This window comes from Plecotus auritus (genome assembly GCF_963455305.1).
Source record: "Plecotus auritus genome assembly, chromosome: 14".
NCBI classification, from domain to species: domain Eukaryota; kingdom Metazoa; phylum Chordata; class Mammalia; order Chiroptera; family Vespertilionidae; genus Plecotus; species Plecotus auritus.
The window spans coordinates 407,611-428,172 of NC_137780.1; the positions used below are offsets into that span (position 1 = coordinate 407,611).

The following is a 20,562-nucleotide window of genomic DNA, read 5'->3' on the forward strand; positions in this document are numbered from 1 at the left end:
CTGTCTGAAGGGAGGCACTCGGGGACCTGGGGACTGAAGACCCTCCTCCTTGGGCACCTAGACCAGTGGTCGGCAAACTGCGGATCGCGAGCCACAGGCGGCTCTTTGGCCCCTGGAGTGTGGCTCTTCCACAAAATACCACAGCCTGGGCGAGTCTATTTTGAAGAAGTGGCGTTAGAAGAAGTTTAAGTTTAAAAAATTTGGCTCTCCAAAGAAATTTCAATCATCGTACTGTTGATATTTGGCTCTGTGGACTAAGGAGTTTGCCGACCACTGACCTAGACGAATGGGACAGACCCTGACACCCCCTTACCTGAGCCCCAAAGGCATTGACGGCCTGCTGAGCAGTGGGGACAGACAAAGGAGGCTCAGGAGGCCCCGCCGGCCCGGGAAGCAGGGCTGGGCCAGGAGAACCTGTGCCTGTCAGGTGGGGGAGCTCAGGTCTCCTCCCGTGGTGGGCGTGCGCGTGTGAGTGTGCACGGGCACACGTATGCACACGTGAGTGCTTGGAAAACGAGGGACTGTGCTCTGAAAGGTGGGCTCTCCCGGTCCCCCGACACTTCCCTTGTCCAGCCCGACGCAGCCCTGACCCCGTCACCACCACATGCCCGTGTTGACCTTGACCCTCAAGGAGACTCCTTCAGGCACCGGCTCCCGGGCCCGCCCTCTGCTGTCAGGCCTCCGCCCAGCTCCCAGGCCTCACCCCTGGGTTCCACGCCTGCAGAGAAGGCTCCGCATGCAGAGCCCTCCCCACAGGCCGGCCAGAATCGGCTCACATGCCTTCGTCCCCCCTGACCCCCACCCCCCGCGACCCCACTCACATCTCCTCCAGCTTCTGACACCTGTGCAGGCTGGGCAGCTCCTGGATCCGGTTATGAGACAGTTCCCTGGGGAGAGACAGGCCAGGGCCAGGGCCACGTCGGGCCAGGGGAGCCGCTCTGGCCAGGGCCCCACTTCCCTGTCAGGCCGCCGAGGCCGCGTGGACCCTGCGTGGACGTGGCTGCTGATACGTGTCACACCGGAGCCCCGTCCTCAGTCGACTCGCCTGCATCCCTTGCGGAGCCCCACTTTTCCCAGCAGAGAGAGAGGGCAGAGAGGGGGGTGCAAGGGATGGGTGGGCCAGGAATTACCGAGCCGGCTGGTCAGTGCCAGCCCCGTGAACAGCACCTGCTGCCGCCGTATGTGTGGGGGACGGAGCCGGTGTCCTTACGGACTATCTGACCCCCTTTACCTCATACAGGAGGAAACTGAGGTACAGATCGGGGAGGGGGAAGGAACACTCCCCTTGACTGCTTCGTAGGCCACTTAAGTACCTCCATGGTTCCAGAAGGGTTGTCTTGTGTGAACTAGAGTAATAAAGCCCTGTTTTCAGCACCTACTATGTGGCCTGTATTGAGCACCTACTATGTGCTAGATGGAGCACCTACTATGTGGCCTGTATTGAGCACCTACTATGTGCTAGATTGAGCACCTACTATGTGGCCTGTATTGAGCACCTACTATGTGCTAGATGGAGCACCTACTATGTGGCCTGTATTAAGCACCTACCATGTGGCCCGTATTGAGCACCTACCATGTGGCCCGTATTGAGCACCTACCATGTGGCCCGTATTGAGCACCTACTATGTGGCCTGTATTGAGCACCTACTATGTGCTAGATCGAGCACCTACCATGTGGCCCGTATTGAGCACCTACTATGTGGCCTGTATTGAGCACCTACTATGTGGCCTGTATTGAGCACCTACTATGTGCTAGATCGAGCACCTACCATGTGGCCCGTATTGAGCACCTACCATGTGGCCTGTATTGAGCACCTACTATGTGGCCTGTATTGAGCACCTACTATGTGGCCTGTATTGAGCACCTACTATGTGCTAGATCGCACACCTACTATGTGGCCTGCATTGAGCAACTACTATGTGGCCTGTATTGAGCACCTACTATGTGCTAGATCGAGCACCTACCATGTGGCCCGTATTGAGCACCTACTATGTGGCCTGTATTGAGCACCTACTATGTGGCCTGTATTGAGCACCTACTATGTGCTAGATTGAGCACCTACTATGTGGCCTGTATTGAGCACCTACTATGTGCTAGATCGAGCACCTACCATGTTGCCCGTATTGAGCACCTACTATGTGCCAGGTGCTTTACACATGTTTTTCCACCCCCTGACACTGTATCCACATTCTGCGGATGAGGAAAGTGAAGCTCTGAGATGTGGCTGGTGGCAGAGCTGGGGTCACAGCCAGGCCTGGCTCCGAGACGTGAACAGGAGAGGGTAGCCCAGTCCCTCTCAGGCCTGTCCTCAGCAGCAGCAGGGAGAGAGGTGACCGAGTGGGGACAAAGCAGGAGGGGCGTCTGCAGCCCATGGGACCCAGGGCAGCAGGCGGGGCCGCGGGGAGCGTGTGGGCCACTCACAGGACTCGGAGCCTGGGCAGCTGCTGGCACATCCCAGGCGGGAGCCGCCGGATGCCTGCACGCGTCAGGGTCCTGCCGGGGAGCAGAGACGGAGCAGGTGGAACAACAGACAGTGGTGTCCTGGGAACCGAGCCCCAGTCACCCCCGGCCCGTGCCTTGGGGGAGGAGGGGGAGGGAAAGAAAGGGGGGCAGGGGCTGCTGGGGGTGGCCAGGCGGGGGCGGGAGCGGGGAGGAGGCACAGGCCAGAGGACCACTCACAGGGTCTCCAGGCTGGTGGTGCCTTTGAGGTCTGGGAACTCCTGAATGTCGGTGGCTCCGTTCAGGGACCTGGAAACAGAGCCAGCAGCTCTCAGGGTGGGGCCAGAGCATGCCCACGTCACTCCCAGCCCCCGAGTCTCCTTACAGACTCCTGCTCTCCCCCAACACCCCTCAATCGGCCCAGCTCCCCGGCCCTGGTGGAGGCCAGACGTGGCTGAGCAAGGTCCACGCAGCCCTGAAGCCTAGATGGAGCCAGCAACCTCGACAGGCCAGCCCGGCTGGTGCGGCTCAGTGGTTGAGCACGGACCTATGAACCAGGAGGTCACAGTTCGATTCCCAGTCGGGGCATGTGCCCGGGATTTGGGGCTCGATCCCCAGTGTGGGGCGTGCAGGAGGCAGCCGATCCATGATTCTCTCTCGTCATGGATGTTTCTCTCTCTCTCTCTCTCTCTCTCCCTTCCTCTCTGAAATCAATAAAAAATATATAGAAAAGAAAAGACGCCGGCCCAGGTCCCTGGCTGTGGAGAGGGCCCTGTTCGCCCGTTCAGGATCCGGGAAGAAGCCACAGAGAGGAGGAGGGAGGGAGTTGGTGCAGCCGTGGCCTGAGCCTGGCGAGGGGAGGGCGGGGGTAGCGGGGACCCAGGAAAGGGGGGCCCACGTACAGCGTGTGCAGCTTCGGCAGGTACTGGAAGGCGGACCTCCCCACGGACTGGATCGGGTTGTCATAAAAGTGTCTAGAAAAGACCCCAGCATGGAATTCAGCCAGGACCGTGGCAGGTCTCTGCTTTCTTCTCCCCATGGAGCCCCGGGGAGAGACCCCAGCCCCCCTCACCCCCCGACACCGGGGAAGTCAGGACTCACATGGTCTGCAGCAGAGGGTTCCCGATGAAGGCCTTCTCCGGGATGGCCTTGATGTTGTTGTCATGGAAACCGCTGGAAGACAAGCTGGTCAGTGAGGACACGGAGACACAGGGGACTCCACGCAGCTTCCCAACGGGGACGGTGACAAAGGCCAGAGCAGCAAAGGCGTGTGCAGGAGGCAACCAATCGATGCGTCTCTCTCCCATCATTGTTTCTCTCTCTCTCTCTCTCTCTCTCTCTCCTCTCTTCACTCTCTCTAAAAATCAATGGGAAGCCCTAGCTGGTGTGGCTCAGTGAATAGAGCGTCGGCGGCCTGCGTACTGAAGGGTCCCGGGTTCTATTCCGGCCAAGGGCACATGCCTGGGTTGCGGGCTTGATCCCCAGTAGGGGGCGTGCAGGAGGCAGCCGATCCATGATTCTCTCTCATCATGGATGTTTCTATCGCTCTCTCCCTCTTCCTTCCTCTCTGAAATCAAGAAAATGTATTTATTTTTTTAAATATATTTTACTGATTTTTTACAGAGAGGAAGGGAGAAGGATAGAGAGTTAGAAACATCGATGAGAGAGAAACATCCATCAGCTGCCTCCTGCACACCCCCTACTGGGGATGTGCCCGCAACCAAGGTACATGCCCTTGACCGGGAATCGAACCCGGGACCCTTCAGTACGCAGGCCGACGCTCTATCCACCGAGCCAAACCCGTCAGGGCATCAAGAAAATGTATTTAATAAAAATAAAAATCAATGGGAAAATATCCTCGGGTGAGGATTAACAACAACAGAAAAACGGTGTTGCCCACCACTGGGGGGCGCTGCTCCTAACCCTCGGGGCCTGTAGGCTGGTCCCATTCACTCCTGCTGGGCCCTCTCTCTGCCCGGGGGGCCAGTCTCCTACCCGTTCTCCCGTCCTCAATGCCCCCACCCTGGGAGACCAGGACACGAAAGGTACTCACAGCTCCTGCAGCCGGCCCAGGGTCCGGATGGCCACCGGGAACTCCCGCAGGTCATTGTGGTTCAGGTCCCTGGAAGGGAGCAGGGTCCTGGTCAAGGGGCGCTGGCGGGCAGGCAGGCCGGCCAGGCCTCAGCAACACGCGTGGCTCCGGAGGCGGGGGGGGGGGGCGGTGGTGGGATCCAGGGGTCAACGCTGGGAAGGCTCCCCGATGACAGGTGTGACCTCGTGTGTGCCTGCCCACACCTGACCCCTCCTCCGCAGATCACGCCCCTCCAAAGAGGAGCCAGACCTTAGATCAGCCGTGGGCAAACTACGGCCCTCGGGCCGGATCCGGCTGTTCTATCCGGTTCTCTCGCTCTCCCCTCCGCTCCTTTACTTTGAATGTATATTAGTTCACACAAACACTCCATCCATGCTTTTGTTCTGACCCTCCGGTCCAGTTGAAGAACCCATGGTGGCCCTCCAGTCAAAAAGTTTGCCCACCCCTGCCTTAGACCCTCCCTCCATGGAGATGAGAGAGGCCCCCCCGTGGCAGAGATTCGTGGCCCGAGGGAGAGACACCCTGCCAGCAAGCGGCTCACACGGAAAGCTCGACAGGGATAGCCGAGCGGCAAAGCGCGCCGATCACACAACAGTGAACAGGTCGGACGCCCCGCTTTCATGCCCCGCCCCGCCCTCCGCATCTGGCCGCCCCTGCAGGCTCCCAGCGAGTGCTCCGGGGACGGGGTGCAAAGAACACAGGTGCCCCTTTTTAATTGGAGATCAAAAGCTGGAAGGAGAACGGATCCCTGGAGGAGGGGGAAAAAAAAAAAGGGGGTGTGATTGAGACGGCCTTCCAAGGAAGGGCTGGGAGAAAGGAGGGGTGCAGGGCAAGGTCCCACACAGCTCTCGTGGGGTCCACGCAGCCCTGGGTAAGCCCAGCACCATCCCTTTTTTTTTTTTTAATGCCTTTTTTTAATTGATTTCAGAGAGGAAGGGAGAGGGAGAGAGATAGAAACCTCCACGAAGAGAGAGAATCATGGACCGGCTGCCTCCTGCACACCCCACATGGGGGATCGAGCCCGCACTCCAGGCATGTGCCCTGACTGGGAATCGAACCCAGGACCCCCCCCCAATCCCCAGGCCGATGCACTACCCACTGAGCAACACCAGCGAGGGCAGCGCGATTCCTAGAATCTGGCAGATTAGAAAGCAGACTCACAGGACGTGACCAAGGTCACGGGGCGGCGGCAGGAAGAGCTGCCTTCACCCCCCCAGCTGTCGGATGCTCTGTCCCGGCCCAGGCTGCCTCCACGTGTCGCACGGGGCCGGGGGCGGGGGGGGGCGGGTGGAGGGACTTTTCTCGCCCCTTATCTTTTTTTTTTTTTTTTAATATATTTTATTGATTTCAGAGAGGAAGGGAGAAGGGAGAGAGAGATACAAACATCCATGAGGAGAGAGAATCATGGATGGGCTGCCTCCTGCACGCCCCCGACTGGGGATGGAGCCCGCAACCCCGGGCATGCGCCCTTGGCCGGAATCGAACCTGGGACCCTTTCGGTCTGCGGGCCGACGCGCTATCCACTGAGCCACACCAGCCAGGGCTCGGGCCTTATCTTGGCCTCCCGGCCGGTAAGCGGGCACAGACTTTGTGGGCAGCGCCGCACCCTGCACATCAAAGGCAGGTGGGGCGCTGGGCGGCTCTATAGCGAAGCCAGCGCCCACCTCGCCAAGTGCCCCGCGCAGCCCGCCGGTGGCTAATTGAGAAAGCCGCGGGCAGTGTGCCCTGAGCGAGGCGATTGCCGCCGGCTGGCTTTAGCGGAGCCAACACCCCCTCCCCGGCCCCATGTGCGCCCCCTCCAGCTTCCCGGCAGCGCGAGTGGCCCACACCCCACACCTGGGTGGGCGGGCGGGCGAGCTGGCTGGTCTCCTGGTCTGCGGCCCTGGCGGCCGACTCCGCCCACAGCCCTGGCGTCTCCCAGAGGTGGCGGAGGGGACACGGGGTCCCCCACACACCTGGCGCGGAGCAGGCCTGCACGGGTCACACCAGACTCCATGGCGGAGGACGACCGGGCGCCGAGCTTGGAAACCCCTCCCTCGGGAAGGGCGCTCCGCGGACTGAAGGGTCCCGGGTTCAATCCCGGGTTCGTGTGGCGTATAAGAGGGGGCCACACCTAGTGGGAGAGCCACACGTAGGTCCTCTTGCCGCACTGTCTCTCCCCCTTCCCCACCAACATCTCCGGGTGTTTGGAATGTAACTTCTGTGGTTTGGATCTTCCCACCTCCTGTACTAGGTAGTTCAGAGAGAGACATCTGGGGTGGGTGGGGCTGGTCTGGGGGGTGGGAGGTCTCTTCCTTTTTGTGTGTGTATGTCATTTATCTGACAGTTCTCCCTCTTCCCCACTGGCCTTTCCCTGTTCCTCATATTTGTACGGTACAAGCAATAAAGACTCGTTTCAGACCAGGCCCACCACCTGGGCCTTGCCTTGCTTATGGAGTGGCAAAAAAAAAAAAAAAAAGAGGGGCCACAGAACGGGCCGTGCCTCTGGTACCTGGAGCCCTTCCCAACCTCACTGGCTGACTGACACCTGGTGCACGCCCCACCCACCGCCCCGGCCCTGACACTCAGCACCCGGGTCCTCCTCCACACACCCGCCCCCGCCCCCTGCCCTGGCACCGCCTCCAGCTGGGCCCCAGGTGGCCATGCAGCTGGCCTGGCTGCGGTGGCTGGCGGACGCCGGGGCAAAGAGTGGAGCCCTTGGGGCATCCAGACCTTCGCAGAATTCCGGGACACACGTGTGAGTAACACGGCTTTCTAAGAGCCAGCGGCGTGGGGGCATTGTGTGAACAGGCCGAGCACCGAGGGGCCGTCTCCCTGTGGACCGCTTACTGGTCAGAGGCCTGGGCAAAGCGGTACTGGCGGCCCCTCCTCCGTCACCGCCACCCTCACGCGGATGTCAGACGCCCCTGGCGTCGGCCCCAGACGCACGCCCGAGCCTCCCATGCCCCGGTGGAACGTCCCCGTCCTAGCTTCTCCCGGCGGGCCCCCTTGTTCTGAACTGTTTCCTTATTTTGGTGGGGTCTCTGCCGGCAGGGGTCCCGGGTCCCCCTCTCAGGGCCACCCCGAGCCCCGGGAGGCCACCTTCCACCGGCCTGAGGAGGAGGCAGGCCTTCATCGGGGTGACGCGCGAGAGACAGCGCCCGGGAGAGGCGTGCGGGGAGCAGGCCGCGGCCCGATGCCGGTGTTCCGGGCCTGCTGGCCTCCCCTCTGCCAGCCTCCTCCCGGCGCCCCCCCCCCCGCCCCTCCGCCCGGGACACGACCGAACTCGACCAAAACCCGCACTCACAGCGTCTCCAGGTTGCGCAGGCCCTCAAAGCTGTGGGTCCCCAGACGCTGGATGCGGTTGTTATGAAGATGCCTGTGTGGGAGAGGAAAGACGGGTCCGCCGGTGCCCACAGCACCAAGCTCCAGGGGTGGGGGAAAGGGGCAGACGGTGGCTTGAGGAGGAGGCTGAAGTGTGGACAGAATGACCCCACGGGTCCAGGCCCTTGACTCCAGGGACAAAGTGATGGGCGAATCCCGACGTCGGAAGTCACAGTCTCCAAGGCTGGACGGACCCCGGGCTGCCCCGTTTTAACTGGAGGGGAACGTCCGGCCGCGGTGGACGCGGGCTCCCACTACCTCCTCCGAGAGGCCTGATTGGCAGGGGCCGAGGGGGCTCTGGTCTGAGGCTCCCCAGGACCCAGCCCGCATGCTGCAGACAACATATAATTAAGGGCTAAGTGTTCTGTTACAGCTGAGATGCTGTAGTCGAGCTCCGCGGTGGTGGGGGGACCGGTGAGCCCCGAGCAGTCAGGGAGGGCTTCATGGAGGCGGTGACCCAGAGCAGTCAGGGAGGACTTTACAGAGTGTCTATCATTTTTTTAAAATTTCAGAGAGGAAAGGAGAGGGTGAGAGAGAGAGAGAGCTAGAAACATCCATGACCAGAGAGCATCATGGATCGGCTGCCTCCTGCAACGCCCCACACTGGGGATCGAGCCTGCAACCCGGGCCTGTGCCCTGACTGGGACTTGAACCCTGACCTCCTGGTTCACAGGTCGACCACTGAGCCACGCCGGTGTCTACGATACCTGTTGGGACTCGTTCTCTTTGCTGCACAGTCTTTGTCGCCTGCCCAGCCCTGCAGGACCCCCCCAGGCGCTGCTGCTGGTCAGCCCTTGGGACTGTCACAGGCCCTCACTCCCCGGCCACCTGGTCCCCCCCCTGGGGATGCGGCCGGGGTAGCAGCCCTGCAGCTGGACTCCAACACCCGCTCTGCTCGCCCTCTGCAAGTCCCCCCGCCTCCCGGGACGGACACCTGGCCGCCTGGCTTAGGGCGTGGCCTCTGAGGATGCCCGTCCAGGTCCTGCGGCTCCCGGGTCAGAGAATGCGACACATTCCCCCAGATTCCCAAGAGCAGGGGGCGCCGTTGCCGCCGAGCAGGCTCCCGGACGCACCCGTTCCCCAGCGATGGGTGTGGCCCCCCCAAGCTATTCCACGGAACCTCGGAGCCCTCGGTCATTATTACCGGATGAACTTACCGCTCCCTCGCAGCAATTAGCTGGGAGCTAATTTGCCTCCACGCTCCCGCCGGGAGGGAAGGAAGGAAGGAAGGAAGGAAGGAAGGAAGGAAGGAAGGAAGGAAGGAAGGAAGGAAGGAAGGAAGGAAGGAAGGAAGGGAGGGAAAGGAAGGAAGGAGGAAGGAAGGAAGGAAGGAAGGAAGGAAGGAGGAAGGAAGGAAGGAAGGAAGGAGGGAAGGAAGAAGGAAGAAGGAAGAAGGAAGGAAGGAAGGAAGGAAGGAAGGAAGGAAGGAAGGGAAAGGAAGGAAGGAGGAAGGAAGGAAGGAAGGAAGGAAGGAAGGAAGGAAGGAAGGGAAAGGAAGGAAGGAGGGAGGAAGGAAGGAAGGAAGGAAGGAAGGAAGGAAGGAAGGAAGGAAGGGAAAGGAAGGGAGGAGGAAGGAAGGAAGGAAGGAAGGAAGAAAGGGAGGAAGGAAGAAAGGAAGGAAGAAGGAAGGAAGGAAGGAAGGAAGGAAGGAAGGAAGGGAAAGGAAGGAAGGAGGAAGGAAGGAAGGAAGGAAGGGAAAGGAAGGAAGGAAGGAAGGAAGGAAGGAAGGAAGGGAAAGGAAGGAAGGAGGAAGGAAGGAAGGAAGGAAGGAAGGAAGGAAGGAAGGCAGGCAGGCAGAGGTAACCCCAGGCCCCAGGTCCTGCCAGGAGTGCGACTGCCCAGGTAGTCACTCTGCAGGCTGGGTTCCGGCTAATCACCCGATGCCTTCTCTCTGCTCTTCCAGGCCTGGGAGACGGGAACGCATCCCACCCAGTGCCAGGGCCTACGACCGCCTCCCTGGCTGTCAGAGGCGGTGACCATGATGGACACCCTCGGCCCAGCCGGTGTGGCTCAGTGGTGAGAGCGTCTGCCTGCAGACTGAAGGGTCCCAGGTTCGATTCCGGTCCAGGGCACGTGGCTCATGTGCAGGCTGGATCCCCGGCCCCGGTCGGGGCACATGCAGGAGGCAACCAATAGATGTGTCTCTCTCACATCGATGTTTCTCTTTCTCTGTCTCTCCCCCTCCCCTTCACTCTCTCTAAAAAAAAAAAAAAAAAAAAAAATCAATGGAAAGATAACCTCAGGTGAGGATTAACAAATAATAATAATAATAATAATTAAAAAGAAAAGAAGTAAAAAAAGACACACCCTTGACTTACATGCCCACACACAAGGCACAGTTAATATATTCCCACGGGGAGAGAAATAATAGCCAGCCAGTCCGGCGTGGCTCAGTGGTTGAACGTCGACCTTTGAACCAGGAGGTCACAGTTCAACTCCCTGTCGGGGCACATGCCCGGGTTGCAGGCTTGATCCCCAGTATTGGGGTGTGCAGGAGGCAGCCGGTCCATGATTCTCTCTCATCATCGATGTTTCTGTCTGTCTCTCCCTCTCCCTTCCTCCCTGACATCAATAAATACTTTTTTTTTTTTTTTAAAGAAAGAAAATAATAGCTTCACTCTGGTGTCTGCTCACGGTCTCTGTCCTGAGGGCCCTTCTCTAGCTCTGATGTCATCTGGCCTCACGGCAACCCCGTGCGTGGGGTCAGCAGGGTGCGTGGGGTCAGCAGGGCACGATCCTCCCCTCGTCTTTACGAAGGGGACCCAGAGCAGAAGGCTGGGTGGCAGAGGCAAAAGAGCCCAGCTGTCAGGCCCTGGGGTGGCGGGGGGAGTGGGGGGGGGGATCCCCGGGTGGCCCTGCACGCGGAGGGGGGAGGCTCACAGCACCACGAGGCTGCTCAGGTTCTGGAAGGCGTAGTCGGGGACGTGGCGGATGCGGTTGAGGGCCAGGGTCATGGCCTGCAGGGCGGGGAGGTTGTTGAGGGCCCTGACCGGGACCTCGGCCAGCACGTTATCGTCCAGCCACAGGTGGCGGAGGCAGGACAGCCCCTCGAAGCTCCTCTCGGGGACCAGGGAGATGAGGTTGGCATCGAGGCGCCTGGAGGGAGGGAGAGAGGATGGGGAGGGGCCGTCAGGGCGCGACGCGGACCAAGCGCGGCTCAGTGGCTGAGCATCAACCTATGAACCAGGAGGTCAAGGTTCGATTCCCGGTCCGGGCACCTGGGCTGGGCCCCTCTGCAGCTGGTGCCACGGGGCCCAGACGCGCTGGCCTGTGAGGATGCCTTGCCCCAAGGTGAGGTTTCCCCACGGGGGCGCGCCTAAGTTGTGGAAGCCCCAGTCTTCACACCCCAAAGGCCCTAAGGCTCCACAACCCTGCACCCAAGGAGGAATCCGTGGGACTGGGCTCCCCAAGCAAATGGACCTACCTCTGCCCCCCCACCCCCCGCCCCAAGGGACACCCCCTGCCTCCCCCAAGGACCCCAGAGTCTGCAGCCTGGCTCTAGACGCCCCTCCCGCTCTCTCCCTGCCCCTGGCAGGATGGGGTGCTCCCTGAAGGAGCTTCCCCCGCACGCTGGAGTTGGGGTTCTGGCTGCCTCGGGGTCCCTGGTCCTCCAGGGCGGGTGGGGAGAGAGCGGGAGGAGCCTCAGAATCCTCCACGTGGGACTGGAGGTCTTTGGGAGCTGTTCCCGCCCGCAGGTGGGCAGCCGTCCAGACGGACGGGGTTTGGCAGGAAGCAGAGAGCAATTACACCAATTAAGCCCTGGAACCAAGTCAACCCCCCGCAGCCCTCCCCTCCCCTCCCCTCCCCGCCCCACGTGGGCCTGGGCTCCCTGGCTGGCTGCGATGCTGCGATGCTGCGATGCTGCGACGCCCGCTCGTCCTGACCTGTGCTAACACAGCAGGTGAGCCTCGTGGGCCAGTCGGGGCTCGCCTGCGCTCCGGAAACCGGCCTACCCCCACGAGGGCCACACTGCGCCCCACACCCCCACCCAGGGCTGAGGATGAGGCTGGCAGGGAGGTGGCCCTGACCCTCCAAGTCCCCCCAGGATCGGGTGGTTGGAAAGTCTGAGCCAGCCCGGCCGGCGTGGATCCGTGGTTGAGCATCGACCTAGGAACCAGGAGGTCACGGTTCGATTCCCGGTCAAGGGCACAGGCCCGGGTTGTGCGCTCGACCCCCAGTAGGGGGCGTGCAGGAGGCAGCCGATCCATGATTCCCTCTCATCACGGATGTCTCTCTCTCTCTCTCCCTTCCCTTCCTCTCTGAAATCAATAAAACATATTTCTTTAAAAAAAAAAAAAAAGAAGCCGAAACCGGTTTGGCTCAGTGGATAGAGCGTCGGCCTGCGGACTGAAAGGTCCCGGGTTCGATTCCGGTCAAGGGCATGTACCTTGGTTGCGGGCATGTCCCCAGTAGGGAGTGTGCAGGAGACAGCTGATCGATGTTTCTCTCTCATCGATGTTTCTAACTCTCTATCCCTCTCCCTTCCTCTCTGTAAAAAATCAATAAAATATATTTAAGAAAAAAAAAAAAAGAAGGTTGTCGGCTTTGAGTCCGGTGTTCCGTTCTCTCCTGCTCACCTCCACTTGGGAGGAGGGGTCCCTCAGCCTCTGCCCCCCTAGCAGGGCCATCGGGATGGCCCCCCACAAAAAAGGATGCTGCCCCTACTATGTCGCTGGCCGAGGTCCGGTGAACAGCTTGGACCGGACATCGGGGTCCCCTCCCTTGGATCCTAGTCGCTCTCTGCACACCAGGAGCCCAGCGCCAGGCCCTGCTCACAGGGTCCGAACACAAAAACTCCGGAACCCGAGCTCTCCTGGGCGGGGTCCCTCGGCGACAGAGAGGCGGCGGTGGCTGACGAGACCCCACGCTTCCCTTCTGGGGGTGAGGTGGAGTGAGGGGTGCAGGTGGATGGAGCCTCCTTAACCTTTGTGGTCCCACTGACTGAGCGGGGCAGCTGAGCGCCCCAGCAACACTGCCCCCCAAGTTTCATCAGTGTGTTTTTTTTCTTGATTTCAGAGAGGAAAGGAGAGGGGGAGAGAGAGAGAGAGAGAGAAGCATCCACGATGAGAGAGAATCATGGACCGGCTGCCTCCTGCACGCCCCACCCTGGGGATGGAGCCCACAACCTGGGCATGTGCCCCGACCGGGAATCGAACCCGTGACCTCCTGGTTCACAGATTGATGCTCAACCACGGAGCCCCCCCCCACCCCGGGCCGGCAGGGCATGTCAGTTCTGGTTGATGCCACCTGATGAGATCCCTCCCCTCTCAGTCAGCCTTTCAATAGATCAAAGGTGGGACAAAGGGGCTCTCTCAGGGGGGGGGGCCTACATCCGAGGCCCAGCCCCCCTCCCTCCACCTGCCAGGCATTGACGGATGAGCCAGCGCCCGCCTGGCAGGCAGGAGAGCCCTTGCTCTCCACACATCAAAGGGTGACACCTGAGCACCCTCCCTCGTGTGTTTAATCGGCGGCAACCTATGAAAGTAACTGCCCGCCCGCCAGGGGCAGGCACAGAAGAGCCTCTGTGTCGAGCCTGCGTGAGCTTCCCCTGAAGACACGGCCCGCAGGCCCCGGGCAGAGGGCCAGCGCGGTGGGTGGGTGACGGTCCTGGAGTCCTGGGGTGGGGACCACAAACGGCCATCTCACCCCTCCCGGCCCCCACCATCGGATTCCTCATATCGAGCGGGTTTCTGGTTTCTGGGTCCCTCCTGGCCCGTCTGAGAGCTGGGCTCTGTGGCTCCCCGGGGCCTGGACGCCTGCCCTTGGCAACGGGCGGCTGTGGTTGGAGGAGGAAGAGGCAGACGGGGGTTTTCCCGTTGGCCTCCCCAGAAAGGGGCAGTGATGTCAGGGGTGAGGAGACATGAGCAGCACCCAGTGTTTCAAAGATGCTTAGGACCCGTCCCAGCAGACGCTGCAGTGAGAAGGACCAGGGAAGACCAGGCCACAGGTGAGCACTTTTAAGGAACCCCGGGGGGCGGGGGAGCAGGGGGAGAGAAGGAGGAAAAGTCCCATCAGTGCTGGCTTCCCTGACACAGGTTCCCAGTCCTTCCCACAATCTAGTTTCTCCTTTCCCGTGTCCAGGGTCTCATAGGCACCCTGTGGACCAGAATGAGAACTGGGGCGGTTATAGCTGCATCCCCTCGTCCCCAGCCTCTCAACGTCCCATCCACCCATCCATCCACCCGTCTGTCCATCATCCATCCATCCTTCCATCCATTCATCATCCATACTTCCATCCATCTACCATCCATCCATCCATCCATCATCCATCCCTCCATTCATCTGTCCATCCATCCCTGCGTTTGTCCATCTGTCTATCCATCATCCATGCATCCCTCCATCCATCTCTCTGTCCATCCATCCATCATCCATCTGTCCCATCCACCCATCCATCCTTCATTCCATCCATCTGTCCATGCTTCCATTCATCCATCTATCCATCCATCCATCCGTCTGTCCATCATCCATCCATCCTTCCATCCATTCATCATCCATACTTCCATCCATCTACCATCCATCCATCCATCATCCATCCCTCCATTCATCTGTCCATCCATCCCTGCATTTGTCCATCTTGTCTATCCATCATCCATCCATCCTTCCATCCATCCTTCCATCCATCCTTCCATCCATTCATCATCCATCTACCATCCATCCATCCATCATCCATCCCTCCATTCATCTGTCCATCCATCCCTGCATTAGTCCATCTGTCTATCCATCATCCATGCATCCCTCCATCCATCTCTCTGTCCATCCATCCATCATCCATCTGTCCCATCCACCCATCCATCCTTCATTCCATCCATCTGTCCATGCTTCCATTCATCCATCTATCCATCCATCCATCCGTCTGTCCATCATCCATCCATCCTTCCATCCATCCTTCCATCCATTCATCATCCATCTACCATCCATCCATCCATCATCCATCCCTCCATTCATCTGTCCATCCATCCCTGCATTTGTCCATCTTGTCTATCCATCATCCATCCATCCTTCCATCCATCCTTCCATCCATTCATCATCCATCTACCATCCATCCATCCATCATCCATCCCTCCATTCATCTGTCCATCCATCCCTGCATTAGTCCATCTGTCTATCCATCATCCATGCATCCCTCCATCCATCTCTCTGTCCATCCATCCATCATCCATCTGTCCCATCCACCCATCCATCCTTCATTCCATCCATCTGTCCATGCTTCCATTCATCCATCTATCCATCCATCCTTCCATCTGCCCATCCTTCCATCCACCCACACAGACTGGGGACACCCCGCCCAGCTCCAGGCTATGACCTTGCCTCTCTCTTGCTCAGCGTCACCTGGGCTTCCGGTCAACTCCTAACCCCTCAGCTCGGGTCTCACGATTCTCCCCCTGGAGCGACTCTCACCGGGGTTCAAAACGGTCTCGCGCGTCCGTGGACACGCTGACCGCCCCCGCACGTCCACTTTCAGAAAAGCTGCCCCTTACGCAGCGCGGGTGACATCTTAATTTTTAAAAACGACGTAAAGCCGAAACGAGGACGCCAGGGCTACGTTAGCGGGATTCAGAAGCAGCCGCAAGCCAGCCCCCCCCTCCCCCCGCCCCCGTGTGACGGCGCGGCGGCCTGTCTCACAGCGGAAGCGTGTGTGGTAACAGCGAGTGTGTGTGTCCACAGAGGCAGACACCCAGAGACGCTCACCGCTTTGTGTCTGGGTGGTAGGGCTGTGGGTGATTTTTATTTCCCCCTCTTTTTCAGTTTTTGTCTTTTCTAAATTCTCTGCAATGAGTCAGAACCAAAATAAACATGTTTTTCAGAAAACAAGCGGCGTCAGGGTGTAATTAAGTCCCAGACTCTGAGCCGGGAGGAGGGAGGTGGCCGGGAGCTGCGTGGGGGAAGCGGACCGGGGAGGAGGGGAGGGTGTGGGCAGCATCGCAGGACCCGCCCGCGTCTGTCACCTGCTCTGCATCCCACCCTCGCCCTGGACCATTTGGTTCAGTAGATAGAGCGTCGGCCTGTGGACCAAAGGGTCCCGGGTTCGATTCCCCACCGAGGGCACGGACCTCGGATGCAGGCTCCTCCCCGGCCTGGGCCCTGGTCGGGGCACGTGCAGGGGGCAACCCATTGATGTGTTTCTCTCGCATCGATATTTCTCTCTGTTTCTCTCCCTCTCTCTTCCGTTCTCTCTAAAATCAGTAGGAAAATATCCTCGGGTGAGGATTGGGAAAAAAAAATAAAAAGAGGCCGAAACCGGTTTGGCTCAGTGGATAGAGCGTCAGCCTGTGGACTGAAAGGTCCCGGGTTCGATTCCGGTCAAGGGCATGTACCTTGGTTGCGGGCACGTCCCCAGTACGGGGTGTGCAGGAGGCAGCTGATCGATGTTTCTCTCTCATCGATGTTTCTAGCTGTCTGTCCGTCTCCCTTCCTCTCTGTAAAATATCAATAAAATATATTAAAAAAATAAAAATAAAATAAATAAAAATAAAAAGAGGTCGGAGAGAAGAGGCAGGGGTAGCTTGGCCTGGGGGGACACTGGAGTCACCCCTCCCTGCTGCCCCGTTGCCTCCCCTGCAGGAGGGGCGATGGGACTGGGTGGCCACCTCCACCTTCCAGCTCCTAAGTGGAAGGTCCTGTGGTCGGGTGGGCAGCCTCCAGCCCACGCGGCCTCGCCGGTGGCCGAGCGGGAGCCGGAGCGCGGGCCGCCCTTTCCGGCTGCCGTGTGAATTTCCACACGGGCTCCAAAGGTTCCTAAACGAGTGGAAAATTACTCATGGGCTCGAAAAAGATCACCCTTCCCCGCCCCGGCCAGTCTTCGCTCCCCAGATGGGGGGGCCTGGGGAAAGGGAGAGGGGGGTGCCAACGGGAGGGGTGCAGCCGGGAAGGGGGCTGCAGGCACGGGGCACTGACCCCACCCCTCCTGGCTGTGGTCCCACCTTCTCTCATCTCCCCTCCAGGCTCCTCTCAGGGGGCAGAGGAACGGGATTCTGAAAAGACACTGCAGCTCCCCCAAAATGCCCAGTGGGTCAGGGGGAGGGGTCAAGCCCGCCCTCCTGTCCTCAGGCCGGTGAGGCACTGGTGACCCTAAAGGCCTTTCAGAAGAAGGAAGTCTGGCCTCTCTCGCCCCATGGTTACAGACAGCTGAGGGGTTCTTCCCCGTGTCTAACCTCTGTGTCTGTGTCCCCCGCTGTGTCCCCCGTGGGGTCACGGGCCTCTCACGGCCTCTAGTCTGGTCCACAACCAAACCAATCCAACCTCACACTCCCTCCTGCGTGTGCAAGTGACAGCAGGAAAGGGGGTACCTCTCGGGGACGTTGCACAGAAAGTCTCGAGGGCCCAGGGGTCGGGGTGTGGGCAGCTCCTAATGACGGGAGAGAGTAGGGCGCCCAGAAGCTCCTGGACAGAAGAGCAGCGATTCTCAAGGTTTGATTATGAGCATACTAACTGCCTGGCAGGCGGGGCGGGTCCTGTTCAAACACAGATCCTGGGTCCTAGGTCTGAAGGGATGGAGGGATAGAAGGATGGGGGTATGATGGACACATGGATGGATGGATGGATGGATGGAGGATGGACACATGGATGGATGGATGGATGGATGGATGGATGGATGGATGGACACATGGATGGATGGATGGATGGACACATGGATGGATAGAAGGATGGATGGATGGATGGATGGATGGATGGATGGATACATGGATAGATGGATGGATGGATGGATACATGGATAGATGGATGGATGGATGGATGGATGGATGGATGGATGGATGGATGGACACATGGATGGATGGAAGGATGGATGGATGGAAGGATGGATGGAGGAATGGATGGATGGGTAGGTACATGGATGAATGGAGGAATGGAGGGATAGATGGATGGAGGAATGGATGGATAGAGGGATGGATGGAGGAAGGGAGAGATGGAGGGAGGGAGGGATGGATACATGGATGGATGGATGGATGGATGGATGGATGGGCACATGGATGGATGGATGGATGGATGGATGGATGGATGGATGGATAGATGGATGGATGGATGGATACATGGATAGATGGATGGATGGATGGATGGACACATGGATGGATAGAAGGATGGATGGAGGAATGGATGGATGGATGGACACATGGATGGATGGAAGGATGGAGGAATGGGTGGATGGGTAGGTACATGGATGGATGGAGGGATGGAGGGATAGATGGATGGAGGAATGGATGGATAGAGGGATGGATAGAGGGATGGATGGAGGGAGGGAGGGATGGATGGAGGGAGGGATGAAGGAAGGGAGGGAAGGACACAGTGGTTGGGTCTCCCCTCCCTCTGGACACACCGGAACCTGCAGCTGCTCAGGAAGGGGCAGTGGTCCAGGAGGGAGGAACGTTGCGTCTGCCCTGTCTCTTGGGGAGGGGTCATCCCACTTCTTGGCTCTGCCTGGGACCCACATGCACCTAAACCCCACCTGAGGTGTCCGCTCACAGCCCCATCCCGAGGGGTGTTCTGGCCTCTCGAAGGCCTCCCAGGCCGGGCCTGCAGGAGCTCCAGGGGGCGCGAGGGCAGGGGGCTGGGAGACGCACGCGTGGTCTGGGCGGGGCGTTCCTGGTGGGGCCGAGGCGCCACACTGCTCCCGGGTGGCCCGCGGGGCCGCCTCCGTCCACACCAGCATTCATGCTGAGGGAACCTCCCAGGATCCGGGCCCAGCCCACACGGACACACTCCTCATGCCTCCAGCAGCCAGAGCGCCCGTGTTCAACTTCATCACGGGCTGGGGCTGCCGCGCGCCCACCCACCTCAGGGCAGCTCCTGCCCCCAACACACATGTAGTAATCAGCTCCCGGAACCTCGGGGAGATCCAAATACAGCAGCCTATAATCACGGAGCCCGAAATAGCCACGCCCGGGAGCCATCTGCCACCTCGCGCGTCCCCGGGGACCCTCGGCCGGGGCCCCACAGCACGGCCCAGCCTCAGGGTCCGTTCCGGCTGGCAGGCGGGTTGGGTGGTGCTGACAGCACCCACCGGGCCTCAGGGGCTTCTCCATGGCAGAGAGGGCATCTCCAGCCCAGAACGGGGCCCCCTCTGAACTCCACGGCGCCCTCACCTCAGCCCTCCAGCCTCCAGCACTGTTAGAAATACGTTTCTGTTGTTTACAAACTTTTCGTCGCAGAGAAAGAGAGACCTCACGGGTCGCAGCGATTCAGGGACCCCGCTATCTGCCCATCACCTCATTCAACCCTCTCCTTGTAGAGGTGGCGGGGTTGCGGGGGGAGGGCCTGGGCTCAGAGACAAGGGGCGCCTGGCCCGTGGCCTCTCCCAGCTGGTTCCTAGCAGCCAGGCCTCTGGGTCCTAAAGTCTGGGGCTTGGAGGATGCGCGACAGGTGGGAGGTGAGGAGCCTGGGACGTGGGAGTCAGAGGCCGGCTACATGCCCGCTGTGTGTCCCGGGCCGGTTGCTGAACCTCTCTGGTCTTTGCTGCCTCGTCGATGGGGCTTTCGGGGGCTCATGAGACGTGTGAATGAGCTTCACATTTTTTCTTTTTTTTTTAAACCTCGCCCAGGGAGTGGACGAGAGAGGGCAAGACAGAGAGAAACATCGATGTGAGAGAAACACATGGATGGGTTGCCTCCTGCACGTGCCCCGACCGGGGCCCAGGCCAGGGAGGAGCCCACAACCGAGGTCCGCGCCCTGGACCGGAATCGAACCCGGGACCCTTCAGCCCGAAGGCCAACCGACGCTCTATCCACCCACCGAGCCACACCGGGCAGGGCTGTGCTTAGCCTTTTGAAGTGCGGGGAGCGGGAGCCGCTGTCGATTCCCACGCCACGCAGGCCTGGCTCACACACCTGTCCCGCCCCCCGCGCCCCTCGGCCGCTGGCAGGAGCGGTCCGGGCAGGCTGGCTGGACCCCGGGCACCTCCCAGCTCGGCGCGGCGGCGGTGAGCCCATGTGCTGCCCTGGCCGGGCGCAGGGCTCCCGAGGGGGTCCGGGATGGGTTGTCTTTCCGTCCGTTGCCCTCCATTCCTGCCGCCGTGCTTTTCTGGGTCCCCGCTGGGCCCAGCCGAGCCCTGTCCTGAGGCCTTTCCGAGCTGTTTCTCCGCTTTTCCATCGACCCCCTCCACGTGTCGCCCCGCCCACCCGTGTCTATTCCCCCGGCTCCGTGGCTCCCGCGTTCCTCCTGGCCGTGCTCCCGCCTGGCGTGACACGGCTGGCACCAGCGCTCTCTCCGTCCCACATTGGAGGGGAAGAACCAGTGCATCGGGGACGGGGGGAGGGGGGGTGCTGGGTGCTGCCCCCGCAGGTGCAAGCCAGCAGCCTGGGCGCCAGGCTAGCTGACATCAGCTCCCGCTCTCCTCTCAGCCCAGCACCGGGCTTCACTGTCGCCCTCGCGGACGGAGGGACGGAGGGACGGAGGGACGGAGGGAAGGAGGGACGGAGGGACGGAGGGACGGAGGGAAGGAGGGACGGAGAGAAGGAGGGAAGGAGGGACGGAGGGACGGAGGGACGGAGGGAAGGAGGGACGGAGGGACGGAGGGACGGAGGGAAGGAGGGACGGAGGGACGGAGGACAGTGTCACGCTCTGGGGTCCTGGCTTCCAGAAGAGTGGGATCTACCCTCACACACAGAGGCTTCAGGGAGGCTGTGCTGGCCTCCTCCTCAACACACACACACACTCAGACACACACACACACTCA

The 20,562-nt window shown here is 60.3% G+C and overlaps 1 protein-coding gene across 1 annotated transcript in view; it reads right to left on the minus strand.

Moving 5' to 3' along the window:
- LGR6 (leucine rich repeat containing G protein-coupled receptor 6) overlaps positions 1-20,562 on the minus strand; it is a 56,833-nt gene that overhangs the window by 7,178 nt on the left and 29,093 nt on the right. Inside the window, exons 5-12 of the mRNA XM_080651048.1 lie at positions 10,776-10,991; positions 7,819-7,890; positions 4,494-4,562; positions 3,542-3,613; positions 3,343-3,414; positions 2,681-2,749; positions 2,423-2,494; positions 822-887 (exon numbers count right to left, since the gene is read on the minus strand). Of these exons, the coding sequence (XP_080507174.1) occupies positions 822-887; positions 2,423-2,494; positions 2,681-2,749; positions 3,343-3,414; positions 3,542-3,613; positions 4,494-4,562; positions 7,819-7,890; positions 10,776-10,991 (708 nt within the window). The remainder of the gene's footprint in view (positions 1-821; positions 888-2,422; positions 2,495-2,680; positions 2,750-3,342; positions 3,415-3,541; positions 3,614-4,493; positions 4,563-7,818; positions 7,891-10,775; positions 10,992-20,562) is intronic.